This window comes from Corticium candelabrum, chromosome 12 (genome assembly GCF_963422355.1).
Source record: "Corticium candelabrum chromosome 12, ooCorCand1.1, whole genome shotgun sequence".
In the NCBI taxonomy this organism is placed as follows: Eukaryota; Metazoa; Porifera; class Homoscleromorpha; order Homosclerophorida; family Plakinidae; genus Corticium; species Corticium candelabrum.
This window is the reverse complement of record NC_085096.1, coordinates 4,701,078-4,717,540: the sequence shown is the minus strand read 5'-3', so window position 1 is coordinate 4,717,540 and position 16,463 is coordinate 4,701,078. Positions and strand designations below refer to the sequence as shown.

At 40.2% G+C, this 16,463-nt stretch overlaps 2 protein-coding genes across 3 annotated transcripts in view; both read left to right on the top strand.

Annotated features, from left to right (window-relative positions):
- The window catches only part of LOC134187986 (selenocysteine insertion sequence-binding protein 2-like), an 8,914-nt gene extending 132 nt beyond the window's left edge, over positions 1-8,782 (top strand). The window contains exons 1-11 of one of the 2 annotated variants that reach the window (XM_062656171.1): positions 1-14; positions 1,465-2,145; positions 2,397-2,591; positions 2,724-2,813; positions 3,918-4,028; positions 4,087-4,130; positions 4,593-4,670; positions 5,774-5,879; positions 6,486-6,600; positions 7,162-7,316; positions 7,731-8,782. The exon at positions 1-14 is cut by the window's left edge and continues 109 nt beyond it. In XM_062656171.1, the coding sequence (XP_062512155.1) occupies positions 1-14; positions 1,465-2,145; positions 2,397-2,591; positions 2,724-2,813; positions 3,918-4,028; positions 4,087-4,130; positions 4,593-4,670; positions 5,774-5,879; positions 6,486-6,600; positions 7,162-7,316; positions 7,731-8,684 (2,543 nt within the window). In that variant the 3' untranslated portion in view covers positions 8,685-8,782. The remainder of the gene's footprint in view (positions 15-1,464; positions 2,146-2,396; positions 2,592-2,723; positions 2,814-3,917; positions 4,029-4,086; positions 4,131-4,592; positions 4,671-5,773; positions 5,880-6,485; positions 6,601-7,161; positions 7,317-7,730) is intronic. The other variant, XM_062656172.1, reaches the window with a different exon arrangement.
- Positions 8,783-9,397: 615 nt separating this feature from the next.
- Positions 9,398-16,034, top strand: LOC134187844 (ATPase inhibitor, mitochondrial-like). Its single transcript, XM_062656007.1, has 5 exons — positions 9,398-9,527; positions 9,620-9,645; positions 9,719-9,782; positions 12,917-12,997; positions 15,759-16,034. The coding sequence occupies exons 1-5, from the start codon at positions 9,459-9,461 to the stop codon at positions 15,813-15,815; spliced, it is 297 nt and encodes a 98-aa protein (XP_062511991.1). The 5' UTR covers positions 9,398-9,458; the 3' UTR covers positions 15,816-16,034.
- Positions 16,035-16,463: the final 429 nt, after the last annotated feature.

Below are 16,463 nucleotides of genomic sequence, written 5' to 3'. Positions count from 1 at the left end.
TGGGTCCCCAAGAGGTAAGCCGGGGTCGGGTAGGTGACAGACAGTCATCAGTAGGGAGGTAGGGGGCGGCGTGATACTAGCTTTTTCAGCTTCGAATGCTTTGTTTTACTACGTTCAACATTGTTTCTTTCACGAGTTTGTTTTTTACCACGTCTGTCCGTCTGCAGGAAGTTCCGACTTTCTCGACGTCATTTTCGAATGAAATTCTCGCTTTCGCGACGTATGTTGCCCTTTCGGGGACGGCTCGAGAATGTCCCTTTGCGAGAGTCGCGAATCTGACCCGCCGAGCGTTTTCCGTTTGTCTACGAATTGCAGTTTTTCTTTGAGTGGTGATGTTGAGTCACATGCTCATCCGGCCGGGAATGGGGAGGCACCAGAGGGACGAAATTTTCTGATCTCGATCGTTGGACTATTATTAGTTGGATTCTCTGATTCGTTACTCGTCGATTCCCAACACTTCTTGTCAGTCATCTTTTATAGCTGCTCTTCACTGTCTCTGTGGACAGCCTGTTTGTTAGAGAGAGAGTGTGTGGGATGGAGGGAGACCGTTCAGGAAGTCGGTTTCCTTCTCGTCGTTCAATTGCTGGGTATATTGTAGTTAAGGTGAAGTGTGTGTGTGTGTGTGTGTGTGTGTGTGTGTGTGTGTGTGTGTGTGTGTGTGTGTGTGTTTGTGTTTGTGTGTGTGATCATGATCGTTTGAGTGTGAGTGGGTTGTGAGGGCCTCGACAAGTGGAAGTCACGTCTGCGCATATTGAAACAGAGTTTCCCTCGTGATAGGACTTGTTTAGAGAGTGGTACTTGGTTTCATGAGATTCGGGATTTGAGATAGAGGTAGTGTTGGTTATTGATGAAACAGGGACGTGAGACTTGTTAGCCTATGTGTCAACCGATTGACTTACTGTTTGTCAATTAGTGCATGGATGTTCGAATGGTCAACTGATGTAGATTTGTTGGAGAATGACGATTCTCATTGTGGTTGGTAATGAAAAATATTTTTTTATTTTTTTATTAGAGCGATGGAAGCTATTGTACTGGAGGGATACAGCTAGATTGTATTTGGGGCATGCATCTTTCAATACATTAGTTTGTTGTATTGGAGGGATGCATCTCACAATGCATTAGATTAGTGTATTGGAGGGATGCATCTCACAATACATTAGACTATTGTATTGAAGGGATGCATCTCACAATGCATTAGACTATTGTATTGGAGAGATGCATCTCACAATACACTAGACTATTGTATTGGAGGGATGCATCTCACAATACACTAGACTATTGTATTGGAGGGATGCATCTCACAATACATTAGATACTTATACCTATAGACAGTCACACACTACTCTCTGTACATTGTTCAGTCTGGGAGATCTACTTTCATGTGTTTATCCCCAACCTTTCACACTACATGCATCTGGTGTCTCACATTATTTCGTTCATCACTAACAATCATTTTGTCTACAGACTCCTCCTCAGTTTGTCACTCAGTGGATACCTCAACCGTCTCAGCAATCGCTCAACTTCACTTACCCAGCCAGCCCACCGTCCGTCTACTATCTCCCGGTTCAACCAATTGTCTCACCAGTAGCCGCTACTGCCATCCGTAGTTTCTACTTTCCATCGTCTTCAAGGCCTGTTACACCTCTCTCTCCCTCGTCAACCAACAACGCACCTTACCATCCCCTAATGCTGGTAGCTCACCAAGGCACGATGGCACAACAAGGTTGGAGACGTCAGATCGTTAAAGGACCAGTGAGTGAAGCTGCAAGGCGAGGATCTGGTTATCGACCCGGGAGAGGAGCGTTTCGATATCCGTCTCATTCATATAGAACCGGCAGAGAGAAAAGCTGGTGGGATCGCGACTTCGACGACCTACAACCGAAGAACCCGTGGAAAACTGTGGAGTCGGTTGGTGGTCATGTGACTGCTGGAAGCTCAGCTGATTGGCCGGCAGTGGGAAGTGGAGAAGCAGCGAGAAGTGGAGATGCTGTTGTGCAGACGGACAATCAACGGTCGCCGACTGCGGTTGAGACGAATGAGAGAAAGCCGGGTTTGTTGCATCTGCCTCTTCACGTGTTGGAGACGGAATCTGTTGGCGACGGGAAACCTCGTTTGTATAGCCAAGTGTTGAGAACCGAGTCGACAGTAAGCGCGCGTGCACACACACACACGTTTGACACGATCTCATGTCATGTTTTCATTACACGTTTGGCCATCTGATTGCCTCCCTTCTCACCAACTGTTTATGTGTCTGTCTACTTGTATGTCCAGCACTGATCTCTTACGTTACTTATATTTGCTATACTTGTAGCCATCGTTTCCAGTTTGCCGTGTACCTTCATCATGCCTTCTCACATTCTCAGTGATCAACACGTTATTCACATCTTGTTGTCTAGACTGTTGCGGCAAAAGATGCCGACGACGAAGCGGAAGAAGAACGAGACGGTTACGGTACGATTGAAGCGAAGAAAAAGAAGAAGAAGAAGAGGGAAGGAGTCGACACCGTAGAGAAACCACAGACGGTGAAGAAGAGCAAGCAACGTATGACGTTAGATCTCAGCAGCATGTTTGAAGAGTTGGAAAAAGTCGATGTAAGTTACACTCAATGTTTCATCGCCTGCTTGTTGTCTTCCATTTGCCTTTGTCTCTTTCTGTCGTCCGTCTGCTTGTTAGCCATTTTGTTGTCTGTTGACGTGATTGTGTGTTTGTTGTTTGTTTGGTAGTCGCAAGGTTTCTCGTCCAGGAAGTTGGCCATTGGTGGTGGCATCACAGCTGCTGGTTTGTATGGAGAGCAGAAGGTCGTTTCGTCTGCGGTAAGGATCATTGAATGGTGATCATGTTGTCAACATTGTGACTGCTTTCTGTGTTGATAGCTGATGTGTCCATCTATTTGTTTGTTGTTTCTGTCCAAGTGTTTGTGTATGTGATTGTGGCATGATTATCCATCTGTCTTTCTGTTTGTTTGTTTATTGGTTTGTTTGACTGTGTGTTTGTTTTTCTGTCTGTCTGCCTGTCTGTTTGTCTGTCTGTCTGTCTGTCTGTCTGTCTGTCTGTCTGTCTGTCTTGACTGCAATGTTGTAGGCCAAGTCCATTAATGTGTTATAATTTGCTTAGTTATGAAGGACTGGTAGATATTTGAAAGTTTCCTGTACATACGTAGAGTTTTGATGATAATAAATGAATCTGTCTGTCTGTCTGTCTGTCTGTTTTTGTCTTTGTCTTTTGTTTGTCTGTCTGTCTTTGTCTGTTTGTGTCTTTGTCTGTTTGTGTCTGTCTGTTTGTCTGTCTCTCTGTCTGTTTGTCTGTCTCTCTGTCTGTCTGTTTGTGTCTTGTCTGTCTCTGTTTCTATTATATCTGTCTTTCTGTCTGTCTGTCTGTCTGTTTGTCAGTGTCTGTCTGTCTGTCTGTCAATACATATATTTTCAAACATTGAACTATTATACACCATCTAATCAAAGCAACTAAATACTACCCAAGTCAATAGGGCTTGGTTCTACTTATAACTATTTATGTCTGTTTGTCTGTCTGTCTGTCTCTCTGTCTGTCTCTCTGTCTGTATGTCTCTGTCTGTCTGTTTGTCTGCAGATTTCTTTATGCCTTTGCTTAGCTGTTGGTATTGTTGTCTAATGCCTTTTGTTCTCTTACTGTTATTGTTTGCCTGATGTTTTACGAGTTTGTGTATGTATCTTTGACACACACACACACACACACACACACACACACACACGCACACACGCACACACATACACACACACACACACGCACACGCACGCACACACACACACACACACACACACACACACACACACACACACACACACACCACCACCACACATACACACCACCACAACCACCATCACCAAACAAATAGAATGTCTGTGTAGCAGGTAGTGGTATTTACCATTTGTCTGTTGTAGAGTCACGTCGATGCTGTTCCACGTAATGTTCTTGACTCGACTGCTCCTGTTAAGCGTCGAGGCAAAGAGAGGGAGCAGCCGAAGCAGAGAAAGCCGAGCTCTTTGAAAAGAGTAAAGTGATGTGTTGAAATGTGGTGGTCGTGGTTGATTGATGTGGCGTGTGCTGTAGATCATACTGAAAGAGAGAGAAGAGAAGAGGATCAACAGAGACATGTATGTGTAATGTGATGATATGGATAGCATATGTCATGGAGGGATGCATGTGACTATTGTATTGGAAGGATGCATCTCACAATACATTAGACTATTGTATTGGAGGGATGCATCTCACAATACATTAGACTATTGTATTGGAGGGATGCATCTCACAATACATTAGACTATTGTATTGGAGGGATGCATCTCAATACACTAGACTATTGTATTGGAGGGATTCATCTCACAATACATTAGACCATTGTATTGGGGGGATGCATCTCACAATACATTAGACTATTGTATTGGAGGGATGCATCTCACAATACATTAGACTATTGTATTGGAGGGATGCATCTCACAATACATTATTAGTTTATTTGAGGAATGCTTTGCATAATACACAGATTATCATATTTGATAGACACATTCTCAACATATCTATAGATAGATAATGGTATGTCATTATGATATTTACAGGTCAACTGCTAGAAGCATGGAAACAGAGGAAGTTCAATCGACTAGAGTGAGACGTTTGCACAGTCGAAGGTTCAGAGAGTAAGTGACTTGTTGGACAGATAAAACAAACAGAGAGATAGACTCCTAACTTCCGTTTTTGTAGTTTAACGCTTCTGTAGCGAGAACCCTGAGATAGACATGGACAGACAGATAGACAAAGACACACTCAGATAGACATGGACAGGCAGATAAAGACACAGACAGACAGACATGAGTGGACAGATAGACAAGTGAACGGACAGACATAAAGACAGACAGACAGACAAACATAGAGACAGACAGACAGACATAGAGACAAAGACACAGATAGACAGACATAAAGACAGACAGACAAGTGAATGGACAGACAGACATAGAGACAGGCAGACAGACAGACAGACATAGAGACAGACAGACATAGAGACAGACAGACGTAGAGACAGACAGACATAAAGGCAGACAGACAGACATAGAGACAGAAGACAAACAGACGTGGAGACAGACAGACAGACAGAGATGCAGTGTTCTCCCAGAAATCCTAGGAGGCAGAGCGGGTAAAGTGGGCGTTAGCCAATGCCACACCCAATGGCAGTTAAATACCAACTTGCACATGAACACCAGCTGTGAAAGCATGGTTAGTTAAGGGCTGCATGCGTGGGTGTAAAAGTGTTACGTGTTCTGCACAATTAGATGCCACCCGCTTCTTAGTTAATTAATTTAATAAGCTTACTTGAGATCCTCAAGTCTTGGCATCTGGATGATCTACTTTACCTAAAAGCTTAATTGCTTAGAATAAGGCAGAGCGGCCCTCTCTGCCAAAAGATCCTGGCGAGAACACTGGAGATGCATGGACAGACACAGGCAGACAGACAGACAGACAGACAGAGACAGATAAAGACAGACAGACAGACAGACATAAAGACAGACATAAAGACAGACAGACAGACAGACATAAAGACAGACATAAAGACAGACAGACAGACATAGAGACAGACAGACAGATGTAGAGACAGAAGACAGACAGGCAGAGATGCATGGACAGACACAGGCAGACAGACAGACAGAGAACCTGACGAAATATACAATAGTTTGGTGAGCAAGCAAACACGACATACAAGAAGTCAACGTTTTGTTTATCGTCTAATTTCTTGATGTTGCTCTAGTTATTGCGACCAAGTGTTGGACAAGCAGCTTGACGACATCGTAATGAAATTTTTGCAGAAGCTTACAGAGTTTCAAGACAAACAGTTTCACAAAGACCCAAGCAAGGTGTGTTGAGCAATCATACATGCACAACTCACAGTGTTTGTGACTTGTGTGTAGTGTTGATGCAGTTCTGTTGTGTGTCAAGCTTTTAGGTTGCCTGCTATTTGTGTGTCTGTTTGTCCGTCTCTTTGTCTTTGTTTGCTTACTCATTTGTTTCGTTGTTATGCTTTGTTATTATTTTTTAATTTTATTTGCTTTTATTACTTTATTTTTATTTATTTTATTTTATTTTTACTTTTTATTTTGAATTTTTTTTAATTGTTTTATTTATAATTTTATTAATAGATTTATAATTTTTTTATTTTTAGATATTTTTTATTTTTTAGATATTTTTTTTGAATTTTTTAAATTTTTTATTTATTTTATTTATTTTTATTAATTTTTTGAATATTTTTAATTTTAAATTCTAATTTTTTCAATTTTTACTTTTGTATTTTTGGCAGTTTGTACATGTTTGTTCTGTCCCTTTGTGCATCTGTTTGTGTCTCAATCATCTCATCTAGTTGATCAATTCAGTCACTTCATTTTACTCTCTTCACTTTGTCTAGCTTCATACATCTCTCATTTGTTGGTTGCTACTGAATGCACTAAATCCAATTTTTGTTACAGGCCAAACAAAAGCGAAGGATAGTGTTGGGATTACGAGAAGTTCACAAACATCTCAAACTACAGAAGTTGAAATGTGTTATTGTATCACCTAATGTGGAAAGCATCACCTCACAAGGTATGTGTTGTGTTGTTGTGTTATGTTGTGTTGTTGTGTTTTGTTGTTGTGTTTTGTTGTGTTTTGTTGTGTTGTGTTATGTTATATTATTGTGTTATTTTGTGTTGTGTTTTGTTTTATTTTGTTGTGTTGTGTTGTGTTGTTGTGTTATATGGTTGTGTTATTTGTGTTGTGTTATGTTGTATTGTGTTATGTTGTGTTGTTGTGTTATTTTGTGTTGTTGTGCTATGGTGTTGTGTTATGCTGTGTTGTTGTATTGTTGTGTCGTGTTGTATTGTTGTGTTATATTGTGTTGTTGTGTTTTGTTGTTGTATTTTGTTGTTGTGTTGTGTTTTGTTGTTGTGTTTTGTTGTTGTGGTGTGTTGTTGTTGTGTCATGTTGTGTTGTGTTGTTGTTGTGTTGTTGTTGTGTTGTGTTGTAATGCTGTTGCATTGTGTTGTGTTATAGTGCTGTTGTATTGTGTTGTGTTGTGTTGTGTATGAAACGAGATGTCAAATTGTGGGTGTTGACTTTTGAGTTGGACGAACGAGTGTGGGTTTTGAGATGCTATTACTTTGGCAGGTGGAACGGATGATCTCCTGCATCAGATCAGAGCCAAGTGTGAGGAGCAGAAGGTTCCTATTGTGTTTGCTCTCAGTCGTCGAGGTCTTGGGCGTGCGGTCTCGAAGAAAGTTCCCGTCAGTATTGTAGGCGTCTTCAGCTACGATGGGGCACAGGTAGAGACCAAATGTTTGTAATGTGGTTGTTGCTTGAGATGGAAATGTCAACATGCATGCTTGTCTGTGTAGCTGATTTATTTGTCTGTCTGTCTGTCTTTCTGTTTGTCTGTCTGTTTGTTTGTCTGCTTGTTTGTTTGTGTGTCTGTCTGTCTGTTTGTTTGTCTGTCTATTTGTCTGTCTGTTTGTTTGTCTGTCTGTTTGTTTCTGATCTGTTTGTCTGTTTGTCTGTTTGTCTGTCTATTTGTTTGTCTGTATTTGTTTGTCTGTCTCTGTTTGTCTGTCTGTTTGTCTGTCTGTCTATCTGTCTGCTTGTCTATCTGTTTGTTTTTCTGTCTGTTTGTTCATCTGATATAAAATATACAGTAACTCATATTTCCTCCATTACTTTCCAATACATTTCGATTGACTTAGGCACATTTCAACGAGTTACTAACTACCGTCGAAGACGCACGGCACGCATACACAAAACTCGTCGCAGAGTTCGAGAACGAGACCAAACGTCTGGAAGAGATCGCCAGGAGCGGCCGCTCGAGTAGCGGCAGCGAATCATCCGGATTGTCGAGTCGCAAAACATCAAAGACCGACAGCGAATCAGACGGAATGAAATCAGAGAGGAAAATCAGTGGGACGAGTGACGACGGAGACTGGATGTTTGGTGGCAACGCATCGTCCCAACTGTCTGCAGAAGCTCCAGAGTTTCATCCCTTACCCTATCAGGCTATGCCACCATCGTGGACATCGTATTCGCCATACGAGTATCCGACCATTCCGAATCAGATGATGTCGATTGCTCCTTTTCAGTACTACATTCCACATCACGGCTTTGTTGCTAGTCCGCCGCGTGTGCGTTACGAGCAGTTTCAATCTCATCAAGTGCAGGGAGCATACGTTGCATGGAGGGACACGAACAGAGACCAGAGACAAGGACGTGGACAGTCGACTCGGAAGCAAAATGTGGGAGTTATGAATGAGAGGAGATTAGAGCACGAGAAGGAGGCGAGTGTGAAGGACGACAATTGCGAAGACGAGTCACATGATTTAGACAAGTCAGATGTTAATGAGACCATTGAGGGTGAGTCACATGATGAAGATGGAAGTGACATTGAAGTGGGGACCGCGGAGGACGAGGCACGGGAATCGGAGGCGGATGAGGTGGAGCTCGAAGACATTGAAGAGACCGAAGAGGTCGAGACGGTCATCGGACCTGAATGCAGCGCACACGAAGATGAGGGACACGAGACGATCGACGAAGAGCAGGCGGTTGATACACAAGACACTGAAGTCACTGTTGATGTTGAAAATGTAAGGACAGTTGATGATGATGATGATGATGATGATGAACTTGGTGTGGACGATGACAAGTGATGCGACTGACTGTCAGTGTTTTTGTTTCATACTTTTGTATTCGACTAGCCGGATCTATTCATCATAAATTGACTTATTAATTGCATAGTGCTATTGTAGATGTGTCTCTTTCCACTGCGTGGATAGTGGTTGTTGGTCTTGTTGTAATGAATGAACCTACAGTAACTTAGCTGATAGCGTACGTTATCACTAGTGGTCACGTGACTACTTGAAAAATGCGGAAATGCTGCGAGAACGAATAAGTACAAAAAGAAAACTTAAATTATTATATTAGCTGTAACAACTATGTGGCATGTATTGATTAATGGTAATCCTTTGCTGTGTAGACTCTGGTGTGATACGGCGCGTGGGTGTCCGAGGCTGTGCCTACCGCATGCTAAACGACTGAACACCAATAAGTTGTAACTGATTTCATAAGTTAATTGCATAGTACTATTGTAGATGTCTCTTTTCACTTTGTGAATAGTAATTGTTGTTTTATTGGTACACTGTAATGAAACTTTCAGAGTACTCTACAGTAAATATATAGGTAACGTACGTTAGTGTCAGTAATCACGTGATTAGCAAACTTTGAAAGAAAGTGAAAACGCTGCGAGAACGAATAAATACAAACACTAAACTCAAAACACATAAAGTTACATAAAAGAATTATGTTACATATTAATTTATGGTTATTCTTCGCGGTTGTGATCAGCGCGTGAGTGTCCGAGGCTATACCTACCGCACGCTAAACAACTGGACGACACCGGTTGCAACTGATTTTCTCGTGCGCCAATGCAGAGCTACAGGAGAGGCGTTTTGTCGGCGCAGAGATTTCTGCCGGCACTAAGACGTTTCAGTGATGTACGTAAATCAGTCGAGTCCCCTTTTACTTCTATCGCCAATTTCTCAATCGAATTTTGTGTCATTTACTTTGTTTTTGTTTCAATATGTAGTTAGATCGAGGAGAGGGATCTCTAAGGTAGGAGAACGTGTTGATTTCTGGTCGAATGGATGTAAATATCGTGTATTTTTCCTTTGGATTTGATTTGTAGAGCCGGCGGAGGAGCTTGGGCGAAGAAGGAACAGGCACAAGAGGATCAATATTTTAGACGTCAAGTGGGTTGCTTTCGCTTACAATTAGAGAGATTGAATTTTTGGTATAGCGCAGTCTGGGTTTCCCGGATGATGAAGTTAGTGCAGCGCGCGCTAAAGGCAGATGTGGGTGTGGTTTTTAAGTAGATGTTGGCAGCTAATGTAACTGGCTTGTTATGCTTCATACAGTTGTGTGGATTGTTTCAAGTTGCTAGAATTGCACTGCTGCTGTTAGTCAATTGTTTTGAATGGTTGAAACGAAATTTTTTTGAAGTTAGGAATTTTGTTAATTCTAATAATCCACAAGAACAATTCTGTAGAGATTTGGCTTTCTGTAGTAACATTGGATGGAATCACAAGAGTGCTGCTTGTATACATGCTTGAGTGACGCCTGCTTGTGATGTCATCATGTGGTGAAATTATCCAACCAAAGAAATGTGTTTTCTGTTTACATAATATTATGTGGTGACAGTCCACAGACAATGCAGGCCCGTAGGAAGCAATTCGAAAATGGTCCGGCCTAGCTAGCCTCGAAGTTCCAGACCGTTTCCTATAAGAAATGAAAGGCGGTCTAGACTTCTGATCAAATAGAGAGTTGGGAAGTAGGCGTAGTTATCTGAGTGAAATGAAAGAGTTGTAACAGTCAAAAACACCTATAGTAGGACACCACTTATCCGACACTCAGTTATCCGACAGCACGGATTATTCGACGGTGCATGGCTTGTCTGAACTGCAAGGCTGTGCGTACGCTAGGATATACAATTACAGTGCGTACACTACTGTATCTGTGATCCACGTGTCGTCAAATTAAATGTGAAGCTCTAGAAACGGTTCTTCAGTACCTGGAAGAACAACCTGAAGTTTCAGTAAGCACAATGGTCCTACTGAATAGGCTACTGATGAAATCTACAGCAAGAAGAGCAAAAGCATTGATCCAGACTAAGATTAGTGGGTACTTAAGTCTTGACAGTTCCCAGTAGTGTTCTCCCTAGTCAAAGAAGTTGTACTGTATTAGTTGTTACATGTAGAATTAGATGTTGAGCTTCTTTAAGTATTCGACAGTTGTTTTCAAATGCATCAGTTATCCAACGTTTTCAGTTATCCGACGTTTTCAGTTATCCGACGTTTTCAGTTATCCGTTGTCCTTTTGGTCCCATGCCCATCAGATAAGTGGTGTCCTACTGTATTTAGATAATAGTGCTATGACACCCGATGTGACATAGGAGATTGATTACTACAATCTAGAGGTGTGTTCAAACAAGGTGGTGGTAATCAACTGCGATACCGGCAAATCTGCAGCGGTCCACTGTTTGGGATACATTGAATCAATTTCGAGAGCCTTGGGCACTGTTTCAAAGGCACGGTCCAGTGCAGTTTTACATCACAGAAGACGCACGTGTATGCAGTCGATTACGAGCTGTCTTTACACGCAATTGTCTAACACGCCTTTTCCAGAAGCCGTGCATGTTGATCAGTACAGAACTCTCGACGTTCATTGGCCGCTACTTTAATGGCAGCAGCTTGCTGATTGGCAGACTCAGATTACTTCCGAACTCGGTTTGATCAGAAGTTGATCCAGACCATCTCTCATTTCTTTTGGGAGACTGTCTGGAACTTGGAGGCTCTGGCCTAGCATGCACTAAGAGGGCGTGTTCCAAGGATAGCACATTTAGAGTGTGTGGTCAACAGGTACTGTGTGAAGTGAACAGTCTTCCAGTACACAGTTACTTACCCGTATCTATTGTTTGCTTACGTTTACCAACAAATGCTGCAATGCAAACTATGCGAATCAGAGACGAAGATGTTCGAAGGTTTTTGTCTGAGTCTAACGGTAAGAAGACTGTCGATCGAACAACTTTTGCCTGCCATGATCACCTGATCTAAATGGGATGTGATGCTGCTAGCTTAATTAGTATTAATAAGCAGAGAAGAAGGGATGCCATGGAAGGTAGTGACAGTGACGTGACTTCACAATGACCTTCCACTCCACGCTTTCAAAGCAGCAGAATTAGAATATATGTTAGTTATTTATTACCTACACCTTCAACAAGATGTTTTTGCCAATCGTCGACTTGTGGAAGTACAAAATTTGAAATATGACCGGATCGTCCCTACGGCTCTGCAATGGACTTACAGCCAATCACAAACCCAACATTGCACAAGAATGGTCTAATTATGCATGCACGGCCGTAGGAACTGGTCCGGTTGGTCTGGTTTTGGCCAGACCGTATTTCAAATTTTGTACTTCCACCAGTCAACGATTGGCTAAAACTTCCGGTTGAAGGTATAGATGATTAAATAACTAATATATATGTAGTTGGCCTGAAAGCAGATTATATAATCTTGACAAAAAAAATTATTTTCTTTGCTTTGAAAGCGTGGAGTGGAAGGTCATTACGTTGCCACTTTACTGTTTCTACCTGCCTGGGCATCCATTCTGCTTTGCTTATTAATATTAATTAAACTAGCAGCGCCACATTTTGTTTAGATCGGGTGATCATGGCAGACGGAAGTGGTTTGACAGTCATCTTATTACCCGTAGTCTCAATCAAAGATCATCTGCACCAATCCAAACGTTTTAGTTTCCCATGAGACTTTGACAAGAAGACCATCATCAAAAGAGCATTTCATCTGTGCTTGTTTGACCACACCCTCTTAATGCGCCATCTTTTGACCACGCCCTCTTAGCGCACGCTAGTATGGACCATTTTCAAATGCTTCTTAACGGGCCTGGTATGTAAGTCATGGGGTCTTGTAATAAATGCATAATCGTAACATACCCATCTGCAACTGTCAACACAAAAGTAATCGATTTGTTGACTTACTATAATCATATGGGAGCAGCTCAACTTCACATTGGGAGGGACAACTTTCATGTCCCATATTTCTTGAATCTTGCCATTTGACAACGACAGACAATTGTAGTGACGTTATAGAGTTTATTGTCACTTGAAAGGACTTGTACGATTTTAGATGGATTGATGGAGTCTAAGCAGTCTGGTTACATGATTAACACTAGTAAATGAAGCCGTGTTTACACCGTCGCTTCAGAGCTACTAGTGTGTGTGTGTGTGTGTGTGTGTGTGTGTGTGTGTGTGTGTGTGTGTGTGTGACTGTGTCTGTGTGTCTGTGTGTGTAACACTATATTATTGCTATAGACAGCTGACCAACTGAAGCATTTGCATGACCATCACGAGGAGGAGATACATCATCACGAGGAAGCCATCAAACGACACCAGGTGTGTCAGTGTACACTATTGATTAGATATCAGATATCTTAGTTTTAGTATGTTATCAGACCTACTGTTGGGTGTAAATGAGATACTTGAGTCTATTTAATAGTGATGTTAACGATGGAGGTTGTTGATATTAATGGTCTTGTTAAGTAGCAATCTTAGAAATTGAAATTAAATTGACACGATTAAATAAATAAAATTAAACTATTTACATAAATTCTAATAAATTTATTTTAATTTAATTTAATTGGGGAAACGATAGAGGCTGTTGACATTAAAGGCATTGTTAGAGGAGGACTCTCACCAAATACTAAAACTTGTTGAAAGAACGATACAAGGCCTGGTATCTTCCTGCAGGAAACCTACGGTCCAGACAACCACAGAAGCAGAGAATGGGCAACGAGTTGTTCAGACGATTCCTCGTATGCAGCACAAAGTCTTACTCTCTGGAAGTAACTACGTTAGGTTTATCCATACCGAGTGCTCTAACGCACCCAAAATGCAGCGAGACATGATTTATGAACTAGTCTAAGAAGGGTCTCCTTTTGAAGCTCCACAGTTGTATTGACACAGTCGATACTCGCGTGATAACTTTGGAGTCCCAGTTTGCTTAAGTCAATAAATCACAAGTTTACATCATATGTCTCACAGTCCTTACCTTGAAATGTGCACAGAAATCGGTCTTCATTGCTAACCAACAATCAGAGTTAAGCCCGGTTCACAGTACGACGCTGGCACAGCGTCCTGCGAGCATCCTGGATGCTGACAAGGACGCTCACACGAGTGTCAGCGAAGACGCTAGCGCTGGACCATTCACAGTATTGCGTCTGACGAGCATCCATCGCAACAAGAAGACACTGCGACAGTGGTCTGGCGCTGCAAAGTAACCACGTGTGTACAATGTATTGCGACAGACATGGACGGTGTTTTGCTTTTGTTGCTCTGCTGTGTCGTGGTCTCGATCAAGCGTTTTCTTTCATCCTTATTTTATGTTTTATGTTGCCCCTAGGAGGGAACTACACCAGATGTGGTGTTTTAAAAATAAACTATTATGATTATGTCCTTGTACTTCTTTGACTGAACTTGCCAAACGCAGGGAAAACCACACACACACTTCCATTGACGAATCAATGATCGATTCCATGTGAACGAATAGAATATCCCGGATACGTCTAGTGACTGACTTTCGATTGGTTGAAACGGAGCACGTGATGCCATCGGACGCTGGGTCACTTCCAGCTAGGACACTCGATTAGAACGTTTCTTTTCTCTATTCCAGCGTCGTGGACGCTCGCCTAGCGTCGTACGAGCGTCGCAGACGCTGACATGTTCACAGTGTGACGCTGACGCTCGCTCACCGTCAGCATCCAGGACGCTCGTGCCAGCGTCATACTGTGAACCGGGCTTAATGCTCATACCACATACGGGTGCTAAACACGTCTACGCATGTAATTTCAATGCTTTATTTCTTTGTTACGGTAAACTGCAGTAAACGTTCACAAAGGGTTGTGTCATGAAGTGACAGCTTTCATCTGAGAGATGGTTGATTTTAGTGAGAGTTCCCCTCTGGGTATCAACCAAACTGAATTTGATTGGTTTTTAGAATAAAAAACAAATTAATGTGATTAAATTAATTAAATTAAATTTTTCTAAATTATATTATTTTTAATTTAATTTAATTGGGGTATTTGGGTTACTTACCTTTATCCCTACTGACAGTGTGCTACCTGTACATTGTAATTAAAAAGTGTCCAAAACACCATATAGTATAATTGAAGTGAATTGCTCAAGTAATTTTAGTAAAAATTATTTACCCGATGATCATTTAGTAAATTGATTTTTATAGATAATAGGCAATAATAAATATTAATAATTTTAAAATAATTTATACTAAAAATTACTTAATTAAATAATTATTACAGACGCAAAACACATACACACACATTTTAAAAAGTATAAATATTAATGATTTTAAATAACTTTTACTAAAGATTATTGGAGTAAATAGTTAATAAATATTAATGATTTTAAAATAATTTTTACCAAAATCACTTGAGTAAATAATTATTAAATTTTTTATATAAATAATAAACAGTAACAGTTATCATGATTTTAAAACAATTTTTACTGATTTAGTAATTATTATTTTTTTATAAAATAGTATACAATAATACGTACTAATAATTTTAAAATAATTTTTACCAAAAAATTACTGGAGTAAATATTTATAATTTTTTTTATAAATAAAATAATGAACAGTAATAAATATCAATGATTTAAAATAATTTTTACTATTATTTATTGGAGTAAATAATTAATTTTTGTAAACAATAAACAATAATAAATTAATACTTTTAAAATAAGTTTTACTAAAAATTATCGGAGTACATAATTAATTTTCTTATAATTTTTTTTAATAATCAACAATATTAAATGTCAATGATTTTAAAATAATTTTTACTAAATATTACTTTATTTAAATAATTCTTTTTTATAAATAGAAACAGTAATAAATATCAATGATATTAAATAATTTTACTAAAAGTTACTGAAGTAAATTTATTTATAAACAATAAACAATAATAAATATACAATAGTAAATATTAATGACTTTAAAATATTTTTACAAAAAAATACTGGAGAAAATAATTATCTAATAAATAATTAATTTACGTGATCACCAGTTATCTGTTTGGCTATACCATCAGCAGCTACTCGTTGTCCTTACCTGTTAGCACACTCTAATGCTTACTTGTTTATGCAGGAGGCTATAGACAGGCACAAGAAGAAGATCACCGAACACAAAAAGCATTCTGAATAAGTGCAGGCATGCTGTGCCTTTGTGTTGACTGTCGAACGTGTAGAGTTGTTCAGAGTATGCAGCAGTTGTTGTGACTATTGTTGCGACTATTGTTGCAACGTCATGTGACTGTACGGTAGTGGTCGATGATTTGGAGTTTGTGTATGTGGTTGTGTTGTGTAAAGATGTCTGAGAATGTCGACTGAGACTGTATTATGTGGAATTTCATAGAAGCTGGAATGTGGTGTGTTTAGTTGTTATCTACAATCGAGGAAACTTAGGGACCTCAAAATTGTATAAAATTGTGTTTTGTTTTCTGGATTGTTTAATTAATGTCTTGCTTAGCTGATTTGGTTGTTGACAGACAGATGGAGAGACAGACAGATAAACGGAGAGACAGATAGACAAACAGAGAGATAGACAGACAAACAGAGAGATAGACAGACAAACAGAGAGATAGACAGACAAACAGACAGACAGACAAACAAACAGAGAGACAGACAGACAGTGAGACAGTCAAACAAACAGAGAGACAGACAGACAAACAGAGAGACAGATAGACAAACAGGGAGACAGACAGGCAAACAGAGAGGTAGACAGACAAACAGGGAAACAGGGAAACAGATAGACAAACATGGATACAGACAGACAAACAGGCAAACGAGAGAG

Bases quoted from the DNA above. Each gene is read 5' to 3' on its own strand.
- LOC134187844 (XM_062656007.1), top strand. From the start codon at position 9,459: ATGCAGAGCTACAGGAGAGGCGTTTTGTCGGCGCAGAGATTTCTGCCG. The intron at 9,528-9,619 runs GTACGTAAATCA...TTCAATATGTAG, and splicing joins CACTAAGACGTTTCAGTGAT to TTAGATCGAGGAGAGGGATC. The intron at 12,998-15,758 runs GTGTGTCAGTGT...TTGTTTATGCAG, and splicing joins AAGCCATCAAACGACACCAG to GAGGCTATAGACAGGCACAA.